Below are 22,370 nucleotides of genomic sequence, written 5' to 3'. Positions count from 1 at the left end.
AAGAAACATAAATCACATTAATTTCTAATCACAGATCTGCACAAACCAGTAATAATTATATATACAATGACTTCAACAATTACCATGTATTGAGGATCTATCTATTTTCATGGATTGAGGAAAACTAGTATTTTCCTGGGTATTTGATTTTGTGGGATTGCCAATATCTGCATACAAAATGTGTTATTTTTTGAACATTTGAATTTGTGGTTCATCTGTACCAATGAAAACCACAAAAATTGGAATCCAGTGAATAATATTGAATCTACAGTATCCATTTTCTTGGAACAATTGAACATTACAAATAACAACCATCAAGAAGCAGATGATCATTACTTTTGGGGAATTAAATTCTTAAAATATGTAATTTCTTATTCTGACAAAAATAATTTGTTTCAATCATAAACCCATCATAAAATGTATCTTTATTGCAGACAGGAAACTGAAAATAATTATTGAAACAAGTGTAAATTTTGGCAGTTATTTAGTTTTGCATTTTATGCAAGAAGTGTGAATTTCTCAAATAAAGACTACACTTATGTCTAACCTAGCTCATATGTCTAATGAACATTGGAAAGAATCCATTTGGAAAAATCATAATACTTTTGATTTCAAACTCGAGGGGTTAAAAAATGTGGGATTAATATCATACCTTTCCTTTACAAGAAAAATTTAGCATGACCATGATAATGTCTTAATCTGAACTAATGCATAAGCAATCATTTCTAGAAGAATAGACACTTCCATTTAATCTCCCTTATTCAGTCAACAGAACATAACGTTGTTATTATTTTCGTTATTAAAGTTATTATCATTATAAATACTACCTCAAGATCATTCTTCGATTTCTGTACTTTTCTGTGTTCTTCTTCGAGTTCATTGAAATTCTTTGTCAGACAGTCAACTTGATCATTTACATTAGACAACTAAAAATATTTTTGAAATATTTTATAAAGTTTCATAATCATAAATGCTAAATCTAACCCTTTTTAATATAACTTTCAATTTTGTGTGACCATCTAGTAATTTTCTTCCCACTGTTCAGTTTAATTGCATTTTAAAAATCGGTCATATATTCAATAAAAAATTCTTCTTTTACCTTGCCTTAGAATTTCAACTTAAGAAACAACAATTGAACAGGCAAAAAATTCTGACATTATACAAAATTTTACCCTGTTGAAGAATATTATAACATTTAACCCTAATACGATGTCTTAAACGAAAGAATTTAACATTTTTCATCAAACTTAACTATATTCATTCATAACAAAATATGAAACTAACTCCTAATGTTTCTCATATTGTAAATTCACCACAACAAGACAGTTGTATCCTTCCATGAAACACAGCTCAAAAAAAGATATGATAATGAAATCATAAGTTCATTCCTGCTTTAAGGGACTGCTTATTCCCATTGCAATTAAAATGTATAAATCCTGCTACAAATGTTTACCAAATTTCAAAGATGTATCATAAAACAATCTATGGGACCCAGGAAAGGCACTAATGGGTTAACTACCAATTGAAGCAATTAGGATTCAATTAGAAAATTTAAAATGAGGTGTTGATGAAACAATAATCAATAACTAATAGAATGATCAATACCTCTATCTGATGGTCCTCTTCCAATTTTTTCTTCTCTGCTTCCAGAATTGTCACTTGACTTTTAATATTCCTTATTTCACTCACGAGTGACTGAACACTTTCTTCTAGACTTTTAGTTTTCTCCTGCTCAGTTTCTAAAGTGAAGTTCTTCTCAAACAAACTGGTTTTCAAATCTTTAATCTTGTCTAGATAATCATTTATCACTTCCTACAATAGTTAAAGATGTCTTCCTTTAAATCAAATTTTCATAAATTATCTTTTTTATTCATAGAAGAAAATATTGTTACAGAAATTATTTTCAGGAGCCTGTTGAGATAGGAGAATAAATACTTATGTTGCCCACCTCTATCTACTGTGGTGTTGGAAATCATGTAAAATAAGCTTGAAATCATAATAAATAGTACAAGATACCCTATAAATAATGATTGAGGACAAGTTTTGTTTAATTTGGCACAATAGTTAGATTAAAGCAGGTGATCCCATTGTAGTCTTACAATAGTTACTGAAGACCCCTTATCATTATTTAAATTAGTTTTGAAGTTGTGATAAATAGAAATTATTCTATAAAATTAGATCAAGATCTAATATAGAAAATCCCTTTGTTCTAGCTTTAGCCATGGCAGCCATGTCTGTTGAATATATTTTTTAATCAAGATACCCTATTGAAATTTGTGACTTAGTTTCGTTCTTTTTTGCCAAGTAAATTACGTGGAGAAGATGTTTGTCAAAGTTTACAGTAATTTATTAAAACAAGAGTGCACACGCTGAAATGTCTCGCCTTCTATACTAATCATTGATATTATGTTGATAGTCCTAAGTATAAAGTTAAGCTTTATAACAACTGTCACATAAACTTAACATTAACCAAGATAACTAAACAAAGACCAATGAACCTTGAAAATGAAGTCAAGGTCAGACGAAGCATGCCAGGCAGACATGTACAGCTAGCAATGCTTCTATACAACATATATAGTTGACCTATTACTTATAGTTTAAGAAAAATAGACCAAAACACAAAAACTTAACACAGTGCAATGAACCGTGAAAATCAGGTCACGGTCAAATAAAACCTGCGCAACTGACATAAAGATCATAAAATATTTCCATACACCAAATATAGTTGACCTATAGCATATAGTATTAGATAAAAAGACCAAAACTCAAAAACTTAACATTGACCACTGAACCATGAAAATGAGGTCAAGGTCACATGACATCTGCCCACTAGACATGTACACCTTACAATCATTCCATACAACAAATATAGTAGACCTATTGCATATAGTATGAGAAAAACAGACCAAAACACAAAAATTTAACTATAACCATTGAACCATGAAAATGAGGTCAAGGTTAGATGACACCTGCCAGTTGGACATGTACACCTTACAGTCCTTCCATACACCCAATATACTAGCCCTATTGCTTATAGTATCTGAGATATGGACTTGACCACCAAAACTTAACCTTGTTCACTGATCCATGAAATGAGGTCGAGGTCAAGTGAAAACTGTCTGACAGACATGAGGACCTTGCAAGGTACGCACATATAAAATATAGTTATCCTATTACTTATAATAAGAGAGAATTCAACATTACAAAAAATTTGAACTTTTTTTTCAAGTGGTCACTGAACCATGAAAATGAGGTCAAGGACATTGGACATGTGACTGACGGAAACTTCGTAACATGAGGCATCTATATACAAAGTATGAAGCATCCAGGTCTTCCACCTTCTAAAATATAAAGCTTTTAAGAAGTTAGCTAACACCGCCGCCGCGGCCAGATCACTATCCCTATGTCGAGCTTTCTGCAACAAAAGTTGCAGGCTCGACAAAAAACAGATGCTCGGCAGGGCGCAGCTTTATACAACCACAGAGGTCGAACACTGAACAGTTGGGGCAAGTATGGACACAATATTCAAGCTTAATACAGCTCTGAATTTGGTTTGTGATTAAAAAGTTGACACAGCATAGGTTTCTGACACAGAATGAATGCAGTCTAATGAACTTAATTTTTTTTTTTGCTTTTGAGCAATACACTATGCCTTTTGAATATTAATTCCCTCAAAAAAAAACATTTGAAGGAATTTTCATTTTTTATTTCTGAAATCTGAAATGAGAAAAATGTACCCCCGTGCAAACTCTTATTTACCTACTCATTTAAATAAATCATAAAATATTAAAATATTATATGCAGAGCTCCAGATAAGAATTCACAAATTGGGGTTTTTACCCACCATTTGTTTACGTAATTGGGTGATAAAGATTTTTAATTGCATTATCAATTTCAGTTCACCCCTCAAGCAAATATCAAATTGGGTTTTTAACCACTAAGCTCCTTTATGTATTGGGTTTTTTCATCAACACAATATTGAATATTCAGGCATGTTATAATCACATTATATCAACCTCAGATGTTTTTCCATCTTAAAGGGAAACTTCGCAAAAAAATGAAAATTTTATATTATGTTTATTTGATATAAATAATCATATATTCACTAAAATTATTGTTCAATTCTTCTACATAAGTGATTAAAATAAAAATTAAAATCCCACTATCACTTCTCGACTTATCGCCATTTTGACGGCATCTCCGATACAAATTGTCACGTCATAAGTATATTTGAATAAAATATCTGAATACCACAAAGCAAAAAAACAAGCATGGCATATCGTATATTCAGTATCAAAATGACTTGTCAAGCGTACGGATTATCAACTCGGAGTTCACATGGCATAAGCTTACACACACCTTCCCAGATCCTGCAAAGAAGAAAGAGTTGTACCAGACATGGATGATTAACCTTAACATAACACCAACCAACTCACAACAAGTTCAAGAAAGTGTGTGCAGACCATTTTGAAGCATCTTGTTTCGATCGAAATTTGATAGTAATTATGATTTTTTTTCTCATGAATGTTTTTATTTCTATTTCGTTCCAAGCCTGGTTGAAAGGAAATTGTCAGATTAATATAGTTCAGTATTTCTGTATTTATGCATTAGTAACAGATTTTGTTGTTTACAAGGTTTATTCCTTGAATGCCAACATCCTTTGTTCTACCGACAATTTACCTGTAAAATTATGTTGGCATTCCAGGGATAGGTGCAAATAGTTATCACAACAAAAGTGCATGCTTATCAAAACAATCATACTAATTAAACAGAAAGGTAAATTACAGGTAGCTAAATCTAATAGATATTTGTCGGGCTGTTGAAAGTATCTTTTTGCTGTAACTGCTTAAACAATATGGATTTTTCTTAAAATGAACTTTGAAAAGTGTTCCATCACAAAGTAAATACGTGTATATTGTCACGAATTCCTGGTAGTAACACAAAGACGAGTGGATGCATAGCTCCATTCACAAAGCTTTGTCGGGAGTACAACTGGTAAAAAATAGAGGGATAACTGTAAAAGGTGCCATCAACATAAAGAGTAGAAGCTGCTGTAAAGTGGCTCAAGTTGAAGTGGGTGCTGAATATCAGGATATGGTCTTGGTCTCTATCATCAATGAGCAGAATGTTATCACCAATTGTCGTCTAATCCATTTGCCCTCTAAGTTAATCTCCTGTCTTGAAATTGGCAGTTGAGGTATCGTCTGACTGTGCTGGGTATAGTTGATGTCTTGCAGGTTGTAAAGGTGGGCATACTCTGGACTAGTCTTTCGGAGTCGTTGTCCTAGTCTCTGTTGCGTAATTTGACTAATTCGTCTGCATAGATTGTTGGTACTGGAGTGCTTTCAACAAGACATCTCTGTTTTGTTCTTTTCAGTATCTCCCCGTTTAGTCTTTACTCTGTATTTATACTTGTAGTTATTGTAGACCAAGTTTTCTTTGCCGAGCGATTCTTAAACTGTGCATTAGTCATACTTGAAAAGTGAATGACACAACTTGCCTATCCTCAGCATATATGTGCACATTATTGACTTTTTAGGTTGAAATAATTGTATCGAGTAAAATTTCTTTAGTATTTTTTATATGTCTCATGTTAATAAATACATTTCCATTCCCAAAATAACTATATATTTTTTTAATTCTATAAGTAATAAAAATGTTTTAACTTGGTCATTTCTTTAAAATTCATAATAATTATAACCCTAAATTCTACTATTTTTTTCAAATGTTGCAATTTTATCAGGTTTACTAATTATTTTTAACGGTTAAATACTTATAAAAAAATTTGAATAGTTAACAAAAAACAACTATTTTTATTAAATAAACATCTATTGAAATATTTTTGTTGGCATTCAAGGAATAGGTATCATATAAAATGTTGGCATTCGAGGAAGACACCGTTTACAAGTAGAAGTTTAGTACACGGATAAAAAGTCACAGACAAAAAAATTGTTGAATATATACAGGAAAAACATCTTCAAATATTATATTATTTATTACATTTATTACATTTTAAGTTTATGAACTTGTTTACAAGCCTTAAAAATAAAAAGATATTTGATTTCAATCATGCAAAGGATATATATTTCTAGGGACAATGAAGCCATTTTTGCATTTTGATTTTATAACAATTACTTGATGTCATTGATATTTATTTAATAAATTCTGTTTAAAACTTGCTTTAAAAATAATATTTCAAGAACAAACCAAAAAAGAATTAATTAATTTACGTTTTCTCGTTTAAAGAAAAATCAACTCGAAACTGAATTATGACGTTTTGTTCTGTGTCTTTCTGTCGTAAATTCACAAGTTCAATGAAGAATATATTTTTAGGTGCAAAAAAACTTATGCATACAAAAAAAATTACGTAAAACATTTAAAGGTACATTTGTTTAATATAATAATGGTTTAAAAATAAGACTTTATTTATTTACATGTAGTATAATGACAAGTGTAACAGATGCTGTTTACCCCCCTCCCCCTCCTTTTCCATATTGTGCCATATAAAAGGTTGAAGAGGTGATAGGTAGATGGGAGCATATGTCTTCCCCGATTCGTGTGGAAACTTAATAGATCTTACCGCCCGGGCCCCCTTGTTATGCTTTATAGCTGTCTACTAAGTCAACGCAGTTGCGTAGTCCTACAAGTTAAGGCTAAGCAGTTTCGGGATATAAAATGTCGACAGCTAGGCTAGCGAAGTTTGTAATGATTTATGGTCAATCGTAGTAGGAGTATTTTTTCTTTCTAAATTTATGATAACAAGATAATAGATAGGAATACATCTAGTGGGGCGGACACTAATTTGGAAGTTGTAAAAGCATAAATATTTTCTTAATGAGATTAAAAGGTATCTGTAGCGGCTTTAGACTTTTCGAAATGCTTGCCAAAAAAAAAAATCTTTTATATGTAATAGATTTTATTCATTATTGCCAGAGGTCATGTAATAATGTCACATTCAGGTATTCTAGTGACTTCCTGCAGGCTAATAAACTGGTGACATTACGCAATTCAGGTACATGCATCGCTTCCCAGCTGTTTGACCCAGGTGTGCACAGGTAAAAGTGCCATCGAAAATGCTGTCAGGTGTATTATACATCCTGTTAACAATGTATGTCCCTAACCTGATTGAAATACACAAAGCCGTCCAAACATGAAATTAAGAGTTTAAAATTTATATCTACAGGCTGATTAATTCTGACATGTGCAAAGACAGAAATAATAAGACCGTAAATTATTAATTTTGACTTCTGTTTCAAAATTCATGTGAAGAAGATTATCTGGTACTGTACCATGTAAAATGATTTTTTTTTTAAATTTCAATTTTACTTTTCGGGGGCGGATCCAGCCATATTAAAAAAGGGGGGTTCCAACTATATGTCCCACTTCAAATGCAATGATCGGCAAAAAAAAACGGGGGTTCCAACACCCGGAACCACTCCCATTGGATCCGCCAATGCTTTTGTACAAAATAGCTTACATAATGTTTTGTCAGCTTGTTTTATTTGCTTAGCAAATGTTTAATTTACGTTATGCGGTCTAGAGTTGTGATGAATAATTTAAGAAAGAAAAAACATATTGCATCATTTTACAACATTGTTTGGAGTAAATCCTAGAGAATTTAACTGAGAGATTACGGATGACTATCTTTCATACTTTCTTGTCCTATTTCCGATATGAGCGGGCGCATTTACGAAATATTTTGCCTATTAGAAAATTTGCGTTTACTTGTATGTGAAGAGACAAGCATGCGCAATTATGACACGAAGATGATACTTAGTTCGTGGCATGTCTCTAGAACGTGCGGTAATCGTTTGTCTTCCTGTACATGTACATTCAATTATTTAAAAGAGTGTCATTTTTATCAATATAAGATTTTGAGAACACTAAAACGCTACCGCGAAATCGCTGGCATTTCAAGCTTTTAAGCTGTTGTAGGATGATTTATTCTAAAAGATTTTATGTCTGGAGAAAAGGTATCAAAAGCCCTCTACATTTTTGCCAAAGTCCGTTATTTGTTTCCTTTTCTGTTAAATTTCATTGTTTTTGAGTATCTGACACTAGACCACAATTACTCTTCCCCTTTGCTACAATGCATTTCTTGGTAAAAGTCAAATTAAATTTTAAAAAATGCACCGCTTCAAACATGAAATAAATGTAACTGCTTATACACCATTATTATTCTCATAAAATATGCTTCTAGGACAATCCATCAGTGCTTTTTCTTTTGTAGTACATTTGTTGTAGCATGATACATTTCCAATATTCAGTTTCATGGTCTTGTTTGTAAAAAGGCAGAAGGTACCAAAACGGATAGTCATATTCAGTATTAAAAAACACACTGACAAAGTCATAGCAAAAAATAACCAATAAACGATCGAAAGACAAACAAAGAGATAAAAAACACATCATAGAAAACTGGTTTAGGTTGCACAACAAGAACCCCAACAACATCTCGGGAGGATCTCGGGTCAAATCATATCAACGCTCCGTGGTACTGTGGTAGACCAAACCTTCATGTTAATACAACATGCAATCTATAAAATTAGACCTCAAAGAGAAATAATTCATAAATAGGTTTATTAATACACAAATAATGAAATGAATCTGAAACATTCGGTGAAAAATTGTATAGGTAAAATTGAGAAAGGAAATGGTGAATATGTCAAAGCGACAACCACCCGACCATAGAGCAAACAACAGCCGAAGGCAACCAATGGGTCTTCAATGCAGCGAGAATTCCCGCACCCGTAGGTGTCCCTCAGCCGGCCCCTAAAATATGCATAATAGTACAGTGACAATGGACGCCATACTAAACTCCGAATTATACACAAGAAACCAAAATTTAAAATCATACAAGACTAACAAAGGCCAGAGGCTCCTGACTTGGGACAGGCGCAAAATTGCGGCGGGGTTAAACATGTTTATGAGATCTCAACCCTCCCCCTATACCTCTAGCCAATGTAGAAAAGTAAAAGAATAACAATACGCACATTAAAATTCAGTTCAAGAGAAGTCCGAGTCTGATGTCAAAAGATGTAACAAAAGAAAATAAATAAAATGACAATAATACATAAATAACAACAGACTACTAGCAGTTAACTGACATGCCAGCTCCAGACCTCAATTAAACTGATTGAAAGATTATGTCTTCATCATATGAATATCAGGTACAATCCCTCCTGTTAGGGGTTTAGTATCATACTATCATAAAATATATGAGAAGAACATAACCCGTGTCATGCCAACAACTGTTTTTTTAGAAATAAATGTGTTTAGTTCCGATGCAAAATCGTTTAAATGATTTTAAAACTGTTCAGTCTGAAGTGTCACTTTCACATTCTTTGAATCATTCGTATACCCCATCCAACGATGGAAACTCTTTTCTAATTATGTTTACTACACAAGCCGGTAGGATTATTCTGTGTTTCTTGCCAAGTGGTTGACCTTTCCTGACCAAGCACACAAATTGACGATAAGCCATAAGCCTGCTTTGTCTGTTAATAAGTACGTCTGGAGCTCTCCCTCCCTTCCAGTAAGACAAAGTTGACCTTTAAATTTTCTGTCAACATTTTTGATATTTTCGTTCAAATAGCTGAAGAATTAGTACGTGGTGAGAATTAAATTATTTTGATAAGGACATTACTTCCTGAATATTTAAAAAAAAAAAAAGAAGATCGCTTTGAACGACCCACTTATATAACTGCAATTGGTAATTACTATCTATTTCAAAAATTCAAGGTCGCCGATTCTTATTTAGAATTTTTAATTCATTTACTCGTGTTTATAAGGACATCATTATTCATAAATTTATTCAATTAAATTAATTCAGTATTTCTTTTTTTTTAACAAAAAATATTCAGCGTCAATAATATATTTAATTAAACTGAGCTCATGGAAAATATTAAGATTCCCTCGTTTATCATTCATACGAAATGTTGTTCACACCTAGAAAAGTGAACCGTGACGGCTTAAATTCACTGAGTAAAGATCAAAAGATACAAAATGCTAATCTTTTAATTAACTTGAATTTAACCACGCATTCAACAGGTAGTCACTATGTGTCAAAGTACAATACACATTGTATTTGCGGGGCCGTATTTGCGGGCAGAATCAATTTGCGCCAATTGCAGTTTTGAAAAGGTATTAATTGCGCCACTCTCTTTTATTTTGATGGTATTAATTGCGCCAATAAATGAAATGAAATTGCGCCACATTTACCTGTAAATGTTTTTACTTATATCATACCTGTACATGTTTTACCTATCATACATGTACTATTATTAAAATTTCCACTTAAGATTTAATTGAACACTCATCAAATTTAAGAAAACTCGCCAAAAAATAAATTTAAATTGTTTAGTAATAGAATATTTTTTCACGAGTCAAGAGTGTCTGATATACCATTCAAGAAAATAGAATCTGATACAGGAAAAACCGATCATCATTGTTGAAGAACACAAAATTCCGTCAGGCATTTGTACAGAAAACTGGAGAAATAAGGTGGAGATGTAACAGTTAAGGAAAACTGGAGAAATAAGGTGGAGATGTACAGTTAAGTCGTGTTGTGCCAGGTTATTCACAGATGAATCTTGTACAATTATTTTGATTGGAAAATTAGATTATATGTCATGAAACAAAAGTCCAGAAATAAGAACGTCAAATTTTGAGAACTGTGTGCAAAAGAAAAGCAACCGATATGTTGCCAGAGCGACCTTCAAAAATAAAAAAAAATCAGAACTCTTCAAAATTGAAGAAGAAAATTTAGAAAAGAAAGATTTAAAATATGTGCGTCAGTCAATGTATATGGAGAGAAGAGAACTGCATCCGGCTCAACCTAAAAGTCAAGCAGAATTTCACAGAATATTGGATGATATTGGTGTTGTTAAACAAAGATGATGACTTTGTATTGTGTATCGAGCCAGAAAGCGGGATAATTTTATTAGGATGATTGTTTCATTGGCGCAAATGATACCTATAGTTTTGAAAATTAGGTGGCGCAAAAGAAGTATTGGCGCAATTAAGTTGTGGCGCAAATGAGTTACTTTTTTGGCGCAAAAAGATATCGCCCGTATTTGCACACTACAAATGTACTAGCAGCACATATTTACTAGCCTGACGTAAAAGGTAAAAAGTACAAACATGCATTTTTAAAACACTACCAGTTATACATGTTAGTTCAAAACATCCGTCGGAAAAAAAAATCATAAAAAAATATTTTATATGATTTACTTGTATCACTATAATCATTTCAGAAAATATTAAAATATAAATCGTACATTCTACTTTCAAGCTGAGCGCTGTTCCATCTTAATTATTAGTTGGTTAATAGCTACACCAAACGTCGTCTATGCGCTTTAAATAGCGTTATAAGATGATTAACGATTAAGATTTAAAATGAGATTATTTCCACTCCCGGCATGCTTAAAGACTTAAACTACGTCACATAAGTCAGGAAGTTCGAAGAAATAAAATTATTAATTCTTAATTTTCTCCTTTATCGCTGTTCATATCCAATTAAAACTTGGTGAATATGTTTTTTATGGTATTATGGACATAATTAGCTGATAAGTAAAAATTCGCGAATTATCCCTTTAAACATGTTAAATATGTGCTAGCTGTTTTATTTAGTTTATTTACTGATGAGCAATTGTACATTTTATTTATGTCCCGTTTTAAACGTTCTTCCAGTTTTTTCGTTTCTCACAACTTATATAAACTGCAGCTGGTGTCACTAGTTGGACAGTAACTAATTACCTTTCTAGATCCCAAATGATCACCCTACAGTTTAGTTGGGGTAGGCGTGGGCCGGCTAAGTGTTTAGATTTTTATGTGAAATTTAGGTGCTGTAAGAAAGTTTTGCCAGTACTTTCACCTATTTGACAGACCTACTTTAAAAAAAAAATGATAAGTAGTTCTCAGATTTGAGATATACCTTTCACTTTTTCCAACTGATTTCGTTTTTGACGTAACCCCGAGTTTATCTTTCTAGCAATGTTCTCGTTAAGGTATGCAAACACGCACGTGCGTTTGATGGATGCTTCATAAAAACACTAGCTAAGTTTTGTTATTATCATAACTTTCCCTAAGCTATCAAAAAGAAAGAAGATGAAAACATGCAGACATTTACTTTCGTTTTAAATCATTGTATGTTATGATAAGTCCCGAGCAAATATGACAACATGACACACGCTAATTGGATAAACACCGAGAAGATCGAAATGTTTTCATATTCACGTGTACCTGTTGAGCAACCGAAAATTCCAACAGGGACCCATTTCAGCTACCTGATGCAGGGCTCTATTTTTAGAACGATAGAACATTTCCAATTATAAATATTTTAAAATAGATTTACGCTACGACTGTAATCAGATAAGGGTAAATAACGCAAACAATAGCGAGTAAAAGCGTTAAGAACTCACAGTTTTGGCATATAATTGGGTTTTCCTTTGAATTAATTGGGTTATTGAACCCTGCAATGGGCAATTGCATTGGGTTTTTAATTATTTTTATTGCGTGATCACGCAAATACGCAGCTTATCTGGAGCTCTGATATGACATACAGTCATGGTTAAAATTAATATTGATTATAAGTAACATCTAAAAATAAAGGAGTGGTCCGGTAAGGGCCGATTTTGGCCTCAAATTTTTAGTTCATCTGACGAAAGATTTTGAACACTTTTTAAACACTTAAGTGTCTATTTCAGTTGATTCAATTAGTTTATGTGAAAGATTTTAACTGATTTACTCATTAAAAACGCTCCGAATCAAGCTTAAATATGCAATATTTATCAAATATACCAAAAAATGTCACTATTCAGATGGTTTTTGTCAAAAATGAAAGTGGCCGCATCCTTGTTCATCCTCAACCTTTATATATGTTATGTATTATCATCAAATACAACTTACATTTCAATATTAAGAATGAACACAAATGCAGCCACTTTCATTTAAGACAGAAACCGTCTAAAATTTAACTAAAATGCTAAAATTGTGAAGATTTCAGTAATTTAGCATGACTTAATGATGCTAATACCAGATATATGTGCACTATATTGTCAAAAACAGGCCACATTTATGTAGCAGAAGCATTCTTCTTTCCAATAAATAACTGAAAGTTTAAATTTTGACAATTTTGTAAAACTGCTTTATTTTGGGGCCAAAAGGGGGTCTTACTGGACCTACTCCTTTACAGCTAATCATCTCAAGACAATCATCATTTCTTACTACATAATTTTCAAGCAGTGTGAACATATATACATATATATATATATATATATATATATATACATATATATATATATATATATATAAAACAGTATTCTTTAAATGGAATTTATATTGGATTACCTCCCTTACACTGCTTTTAGATTGTCTAAATTGTCCTTTAACCAGAGAAACCCTTGTTTTCCCCCTTTTTGCCCCTAATTGCTAAATTATTTGAGCCATAACCCCCCATAACCATCCCTTTGTAGTATGGGAAGTTGTGGTCTAATTTCAGGGATATTTATACACTTAAACACAAGTTATTGACTGGAAACTACAAAAATTATTATTTGGGCCCCTTTTTGGGGCCCTTAATTCCTTAACCTTTTGGACCATAACCCCCATAATCATTCCAAGCCTTCCCATTGTTATATGGAACCTTGTGGTACAATGGCAGAGAGATCCATACAGTTACACACAAGTTATTGTCCTAAAACTAGAAAAATTTGTAAGGGTTCCGCGGAACCCAGTGTCTCGCCTACTTTTGCTGTAAATCGCAGGCTCAACAAAAATGAGGAAAAAAATCAATAAAAATATTCCTCTTGATACTATCTTATGATTGTAAGAAGCTTCTGTCCAAGTTTGGTAAAAATTTAGGATAGTTAATGAATCTAATAAATGTTTTGAAAACTTTAACTGCAGACTGTATGTAATGTTAACTGGAAGAAAATCTAAGTCCATTTAAAAGTAAAATACAGAAAAAAATGGAGTTATCTTTTTACAAAATTTACTTCTGGATACTATCTTATGATCATAAGTAAGCTTCTGTCCAAGTTTGGTACAAACTCAGGATAGTTTAAGAAAGTTATTAAAATTTTAAAAACTTTAACCACAGAGTAAATGTAATGTTTCCCTGCAGAAAAACTAAGTCCATTTTAAAGTAAAATACGGAAAAAATGGATTTATTTTTTTACAAAATTTACTCCTGGATACTATCTAATGATCATAAACAAGCTTCTGTCCAAGTTTGGTACAAACCAAGGATAGTTTAAGAAAGTTATTAAAATTTTAAAAACTTTAACCACAGAGTGAATGTAATGTTTCCCCGCAGAAAAAACTAAGTCCATTTATAAGTAAAATACGGAAAAAATGGAATTTTATTTTTACAAAATTTACATCTGGATACTATCTTATGATCCTAAACAAGCTTCTGTCCAAGTTTGGTAGAAATCCAGTATAGTTTAAGAAAGTTATTAAAATTTCAAAAACTTTAACCACAGAGTGAATATTTGTGGACGCAGCCGCTGACGACGACGACAGAATATAGGATCGCTTAGTCTCGCTTTTTCGACTAAAGTCGAAGGCTCGACAAAAATGCCTGTTTTTGGCCCTTAAATTCTAGACTGTTTGCCCCATAACTCTTATAATTAATCAAAACCTTCTACTTATGGTATTAAACATTGTGGAACAATTTCAGAGCAATTGAAATACTTATACACAACTTATTGTCCTGAAACTAGATAAATGCTTGTTTTTGGCCCCTTTGGGCACCTAATTCCTAACCATTTATGACCATAACCCTCAAAATCAATCCAAAGCTTCCTTTTGTGGTTATAAACATTGTGTTAAAATTTTATTGATTTCTATTCACCTATACTAAAGTTATTTTCCTGAAACCATCCGTCTTCAGACGACGCTGACGACGTGATACCAATATACGACCAAAAAAAAATTTAATTTTTGCGGTGTATATTATTGGAAAATTTGACTTTAAAGAGCAATAACTCCTAAAGGGGTCAACTGACAATTTTGATCACGGAACTTATTTGTAGAGCTTACTTTTCTTAACACTTTTGCTGATTACAGTTTATTTTCATCTTTTATAATATTCAAGTTAACAAAAACTGCCAAATTTACAAAATTACAATTTTAGGGGCAGCATAAAGAAAAATTTGTAAGGGTTCCGCGGAACCCAGTGTCTCGCCTATTTTTGCTGTAAATTGCAGGCTCAACAATAATGAGGAAAAAAATCAATAAAAATATTCCTCTTGTTACTATTTTATGATTGTAAGAAAATCTAAGTCCATTTAAAAGTAAATTACAGAAAAAACGGAGTAATCTTTTTACAAACTTTACTTCTGGATACAATCTAATATGATCATAAATAAGCTTCTGTCCAAGTTTGGCACAAACCCAGGATAGTTTAATTAAGAAAGTTATTAAAATTTTAAAAACTTTAACCACAGAGTGAATGTAATGGTTCCCCGCAGAAAAACTAAGTCCATTTAAAAGTAAAATATGGAAAAAATGGATTTATTTATTTACAAACTTTACTTCTGGATACAATCTTATGATCATAAATAAGCTTCGTCCAAGTTTGGTACAAACCCAGGATAGTTTAAGAAAGTTATTAAAATTTTAAAAACTTTAACCACAGAGTGAATGTAATGATTCCCCGCAGAAAAACTAAGTCCATTTAAAAGTAAAATATGGAAAAAATGGATTTATTTATTTACAAAATTTACTTCTGGATACTATCTTATGATCATAAACAACCTTCTGTCCAAGTTTGGTACAAACCCAGGATAGTTTAAGAAAGTTATTAAAATTCTAAAAACTTTAACCACAGAGTGAATGTAATGGTTCCCCGCAGAAAAACTAAGTCCATTTGTAAGTAAAATACGGAAAAAATGGAATTTTATTTTTACAAAATTTACTTCTGGATATTATCTTATGATCATAAACAAGCTTCTGTCCAAGTTTGGTACAAACCCAGGATAGTTTGAGAAAGTTATTAAAATTCTAAAAACTTTAACCACAGAGTGAATGTTTTGTTTCCCCGCAGAAAAAACTAAGTCCATTTATAGTAAAATATGGAAAAAATGGAATTTTATTTTTACAAAATTTACTTCTGGATACTATCTTATGATCATAAACAAGCTTCTGTCAAAGTTTGGTAGAAATCCAGTATAGTTTAAGAAAGTTATTAAAATTTCAAAAACTTTAACCACAGAGTGAATATTTGTTGACGCCGCCGACGACGCCGACGACGACGGAATGTAGGATCGCTTAGTCTCGCTTTTTCGACTAAAGTCGAAGGCTCGACAAAAATGACAAAAATATCTAACTCAGAGAAAAATTTGAGTCCGGTGAGCTAAAAAAAAAAAATTCTCAATTTTTTGTAAAATTATCAAATAAATCTGATAAAACTTTAAGAGCCAGATGTCATTCACATATATACTTATTGCTCACAACAATAATAAGACAACACTATAAGGCCTATCTTAAAAGAGTTGACACCAGTATTAAACATTGAACTAGAATATTCATCTTACTGTATTTTGTGTAAGTTGTTTTTGTTGTGTACTGGCAGTTTGCTCTAAGTTCTGTAACTCTCTTTGTAAATTACTGATTGTCTGGTTATTAGCTTCATTCTGTCTTTCTTCTTCTCTCAACTGGTCTGACATAGTAGATCTTTCTTGTTGTGATTCGTGTAATAAAGTCTGAAATGATAATATAAGGCAATAGTATAAATGTGAAGCCACATATCAATCTGATGAGAAAATGAAAGTAACTATCTTATTGCTATTTCACATAATTTTCCTTTGATCTTACTGACTGATAATTTCCTTTCTCAGCACAGTTGAGTATTATGAAAATTTATACTGCACTCGTTCTATTTGAGCAGTCAAAATACGTTGACAGTATATTTCTATGTCATATACAGTCACTGACCTAATTTCACTTTTCCTCATGAATATTTAAATAGAAATTGCCATTTATATATAATTATTCATACAACCTATTCAACCTGTCCTTGTTTCCAATGTATACAACGACTCAAACTTTCTTTTGTAATTTTTAGAAAAAAAATATATTTAACTTGTTAATATTTTTGGTTGCAAACTATAAATCATTATGTTATATAAAAAAGAAGATGTGGTATGATTGCCAATGAGACAACTATCCACAAAAGACCAAAATGACACAGACATTAACAACTATAGGTCACCGTACGGCCTTCAACAATGAGCAAAGCCCATACCGCATAGTCAGCTATAATAGGCACTGATAAGACAATGTAAAACAATTCAAAGGAGAAAACTAATGGCCTAATTTATGTAAAAAAATTAACAAAAAACAAATATGTAACACATAAACAAATGACAACCACTGAATTACAGGCTCCTGACTTGGGACAGGCACATAGTTCATTCGCAAACAAATTTGTTCACCATCGCAGGTTTCAACAGGTAATGTACTTTTCATTGTGTTGTATATTTCTCTGCCTGCATGATATGAGGCCTTTTTATAAAAGGGGGAAGTTTCCCCAATGTTTAAATCAAATAATAACATTAACACATTTAACAACAATTGAAAATGTTTGGTTTTTTTTAGATTGCAATAATAATAGAGCATTGACTTGACATATCAACAATTTTAAGAATTCAACAGAGCCTCACATTTCCCTGTTTCTAAGCCTCATCCTTATATCGTTGATATGTCAAGTCAATGCACTATTATTGTCTATTTATCGCTGGAAGCTAAGGGCGCTCTTGCCATTTTCATTGTAAACACCAGCGTCTTCATGGGCAGAATAGTGATAAACAGATTATTATTGGTCATCTCAACTCAATCGCTTTTCGCACTTTCACCATACTGGCTAAAGAGAGAAAATTAATCTTCTTAAGATGACCAAGGATAATCTATAAATATAAAATTATTTGTGAGACATTTTAGCACACAAATGTTTTGAAACTGGCTAAAAAAGATTGATTCTGGTGATTTACTTGTAAAATTTGATTCCTCCACAATTATTTGCATCAGGAGTCTGATAAAAAAGATGACTAATTGTAACCAAACCTTGACATATGATCAAGGTTTAACATATTTTACCCATATGACGACTAAGTGGAAAACCCAAATACTTTGATATTTTCATCGCAGTTCAAAGAGAATTGCTTATGAAAAAAAAAAAGAAAAAGATAGCTGTATAACAAGTCAATTTCTATGTACAATAACTAAATCGTAAAAGACAAAAATACAGATTAGCAACAGCCAAAGTCCCCTCAAATGGGGCATAGAATCATCCCTATATGGTACAGAATCAAACTTACCTGATTCTCCCTAAGTAAGTCAGACACTTTACTCTTTTCATTCCTTAATGTTTCTTCTAATTCAGAAATCAAACTGTCTTTGAATATTTTTTCCACTTGCAAAGTATCTACTTCTTCCTAATGAATCATAATGATAAAAATAAAATACTGTGAATAAAATATATGGTATATTAAAACATCAATGAGACTAGTATCCTATGTCACAAAAATTGTTTTTTTTTTAATTTGGAAGAAAAGGCAATACACTAATTTACAATCTGCTACTGATACATGGTTGATAGATTGTGTACATTGAGGTTGAAGGAAGTAGATTTGATGTTGCTTTGCATCTATCATTTTTGAGAATCATGTTCGACTATCATATTCTTGTTGATTAAATCAGTTTTATTGTCCAGATTACCATCATACATCATTAACACTAGGGCTGTAGGTAAAGGAAGTTTTGTAAAAAAAAAATTGTAAGAAAGCAGAAGTCATCTGCTTTAAAGATTTTTCTGTATCAACAAAATTCTTCAACTTTAACATGCTGCTTAGGCATTTCATTGACTTTCAAGACTTTTAAATATTTTGATGACTAACAAGAGTTATCTCCCTGATTAGTTATGCTCATCCTTATAGACAAAACATATTACCTGTAATGATTCTTTTGTTTCTAATGTTGTTTCTAAATTTTTAGTTATGTTATCAAGCTCTGCTGCTAACTGGACAAGCTGAAATGATAAAACAAGTATTAACAAAGTATGAACTCAGCAGATAAGACAAAAAAACTTGATATCAATGTGAAATTCCTTAAAATACCAAACATGAATCAAGACAATAAGCTTGAACTTTATACAGGGTTGCTATTTGAAATTGTTAAGTATTTTTTTCTTATTTAAGTTTATTGTAAACCAACTTTATAATTGTAAAGCTTCCTTTTTTTTTATCCATATGCAATTTTTAGGTAATTTCACAGAAGTATATTTTGAATACAGCAAAATTACAATTTTGGAAGTATTAATTTTCACAACTTTGTCTTGGTGAAGAAAACTAGGTTTACAATATATACCTTAGTCTCAAGCGTATTTAAATTCTTTTCATTCTCCTCTTTAGTAAACTTATGTTCCTTCTTCAAGTCTACCAGCTGCTTTTCGTTTGATGTCATCATCACATTATAATCTCTTGCTTCTTCTTTATTCACTGAAAAAAAACAGGAACATAGTACATGGATGCCCCACTTGCACTATCATTTTCCATGTTAAGTAGACCGTGAAATTGGGGTCAGAACTCTTATTTGGCATTAAAATTAGAAAGATCATATCATAGGGAATATTTGTTTTAAGTCTGAAGTTAATTGGACTTAAACTTCTACAAAAACTACCTTGACAAAAAACTTTTAACCTGAAGCGGGAGACGGACAGACAGACGAAAGAACAGACGCACAGACCTGAAAAACATAATGCCCCCAGTGTAGGAGAGGCATAGATATGGAGATGTGGTATAATTGCGGATAACACATCTATCCACCAGGGTCAGTGGATATAAGTTATCTTAGGTCATTCAAAGGCCTTTAACATTGAGAATAAAGGGCTGCGCTTTAGCGCATGATACGCCCGTTGTTTGAAAGACGACGGGCGTATAAAAATGGTAAAAAAGACTACAATGACAATGAGGAGCAGCAAGATGATAGCAGGGAAAGTGAAGATGGTTAAAGTGACTCTACTGAAAGTTATGATCTAAATGAGGAAGTAGGTGATGAAAGTAAGGATTTCAATGACGACGGGCGTATAAAAATGGCAAAAAAGACTACAATGACAATGAGGAGCAGCAAGAAGATAACAGGGAAAGTGAAGATGGTGAAAGTGACTCTACTGAAAGTTATGATCTAAATGAGGAAGTAAGTGATGAAAGTAAGGATTTCATTGATGATGAAGATAAAGATTTCATTGATGATGAGGAGGCCTCTTCTGAGAATGAAAATGAGGATTTTTCTAATGATGAGGACAGTGATTACAGTGAAGAAGACACTGATGATTAAACCTAGTTAAGCTTTTCAATATTTAGCATAAAAAACAAATATCATTAACATTGGCATATAACATAGAAGTCTTCAATGCAATATAAGGAAAGTGATATATGATTATGGGTTTTAGTAATTCTATGGCTGATTTCCAAATTTTATAGTAGTTTGAAAGAAGGTAATTTTCTTGGGGTATATTGCTCATAGTTAGATTCTGTTGAACACAGTAAGGAATCCATACTAAATTATACAAAGATGTATGCAAAAGTTGTTCAAATGGTGCTTAATATGGTGGATAATGATTATTACCTTTTTATTGTTTAGAATATTCACAAGATGATCATATTGATAAATGTTTAGGAGACTTGATTTCCTTATTTTTTTCATAAAATGACACCCTTTAACATTTAAGGAATATTTAGTCACATGTTAGGATTTTCATGTTGTCCCTTGTTCACTTATTATGTGCTATTGTAGACTAGTTATGTTTTATAACATTTTTTATTGCGCTCAACCCTTCCACCGAAACTGAACTCTATAAAAAAGCTGCAATGCTAAAGTATCATTTGTGATTTCAATTGCAACCAATTTTAACAAGAGTAAAACATCCTATACGCAAAAACAGTATTTGATTTTTATCCATAGCTTAGATAGTAAAAATGTTATCATAAAATGATATATGCCTCAGGGAACAGTTAGTATCTCAGGGACTGCTAATGTGCTTTCATCCTTGCAACCATTCAATAATAGTACAAACATATGACATTCATGGAACCTATTTTTTACAAGAAATTTAATGTTTTAAATTGAACTAAAGATTTTACAAATTTTATGTTTTCATCAGATTTTATTAAGTATTATTTGTTACATCAATAGATATAAACAATTCACCAAAGTTTCATGGACATTGGTGAAAGACTTTTTGAGTTATTGTCCTGAAGTGTTAAAAATTCCCCTTTTTTATGAATAAAGCCCCATAAATCCAAAACTTAAAATCTGAAATTTATAAAATTGAAAGGGAGCTTACATCAATTGATATAAACAATTCACCAAAGTTTCATGGACATTGGTGAAAGCCTTTTTGAGTTATTGTCCGAAGTGTTAAAAATCCCCCTTTTTTTTATGAATAAAGCCCCATTAATCCAAAACTTAAAATCTGAAATTTATAAAAATTGAAAGGGAGCTTACATCAATAGATATAAACAATTCACCAAAGTTTCATGGACATTGGTGAAAGCCTTTTTGAGTTATTGTCCGAAGTGTTGAAAATCACCCCTTTTTTATGAATAAAGCCCCATAAATCCATAACTTCAAATCTGAAATTAAAAAAAAACGAAAGGGAGCTTACGTCAATAGATATAAACAATTCACTTAAGTTTCATGGAAATTGGTGAAAGTGTTTTTGAGTTATTGTCCGAAGTGTGGACGACGGACGGACGGATGGACAACGGTATACCATAATACGTCCCGTCTAAAAGATGGGCGTATAAAACCCATACAATATCATCAACTATAAAAGGACCCATCATGTTAAGTTAAGATAAGTTTCCACTGTAAAAATTGTAAGGGGTTAAAGTTATGAGTTAAGAGGAACACAAAGTTAACAATGTCTGAATATTGATCATCTAAAGAATATCAGATATCAAATTAGACCTAATAAATTTTAACGGATAACAAAAAGACCAAATCCCAAAATACTAGTACCTTTTTTTTAATTAGTCAATTTATGTAACATAGTGATTGTTAATTGATAAGATTTTCATAAGATCAATATATTGGATAGTTTCCTGTAAACTAATCATAAATGTAGTACATAAGTACTTACTTCTGGCCTCTTCTTGAGATTCTAATAACTGTTTCTGTAGTTCAATCACCTGTTTTTCTGATGACTCAGCTCTTGATGCTAGGTCTGCTCTTTCTCTATCTAATATCTGGTTAAAAACAAACAGTTCAATTAGTTAGCATTCATAAATATAAAGGAAAACATATGAAGGATTGACCGAAAAACACTTCAATATTCATATCATAAGTCTTTTTTACCTAATCACTTC

General features: G+C 31.8%; 1 protein-coding gene across 1 annotated transcript in view; it reads right to left on the bottom strand.

Annotated features, from left to right (window-relative positions):
• The window catches only part of LOC143079793 (kinesin-like protein KIF15), a 68,343-nt gene that overhangs the window by 15,849 nt on the left and 30,124 nt on the right, over positions 1-22,370 (bottom strand). The window contains exons 21-27 of the mRNA XM_076255384.1: positions 22,145-22,250; positions 19,369-19,499; positions 18,953-19,030; positions 18,321-18,437; positions 16,539-16,706; positions 1,606-1,812; positions 828-926 (exon numbers count right to left, since the gene is read on the bottom strand). Of these exons, the coding sequence (XP_076111499.1) occupies positions 828-926; positions 1,606-1,812; positions 16,539-16,706; positions 18,321-18,437; positions 18,953-19,030; positions 19,369-19,499; positions 22,145-22,250 (906 nt within the window). The remainder of the gene's footprint in view (positions 1-827; positions 927-1,605; positions 1,813-16,538; positions 16,707-18,320; positions 18,438-18,952; positions 19,031-19,368; positions 19,500-22,144; positions 22,251-22,370) is intronic.

This window comes from Mytilus galloprovincialis, chromosome 6 (genome assembly GCF_965363235.1).
Source record: "Mytilus galloprovincialis chromosome 6, xbMytGall1.hap1.1, whole genome shotgun sequence".
NCBI lineage: Eukaryota > Metazoa > Mollusca > Bivalvia > Mytilida > Mytilidae > Mytilus > Mytilus galloprovincialis.
This window is presented reverse-complemented; position numbering and strand designations above follow the sequence as displayed.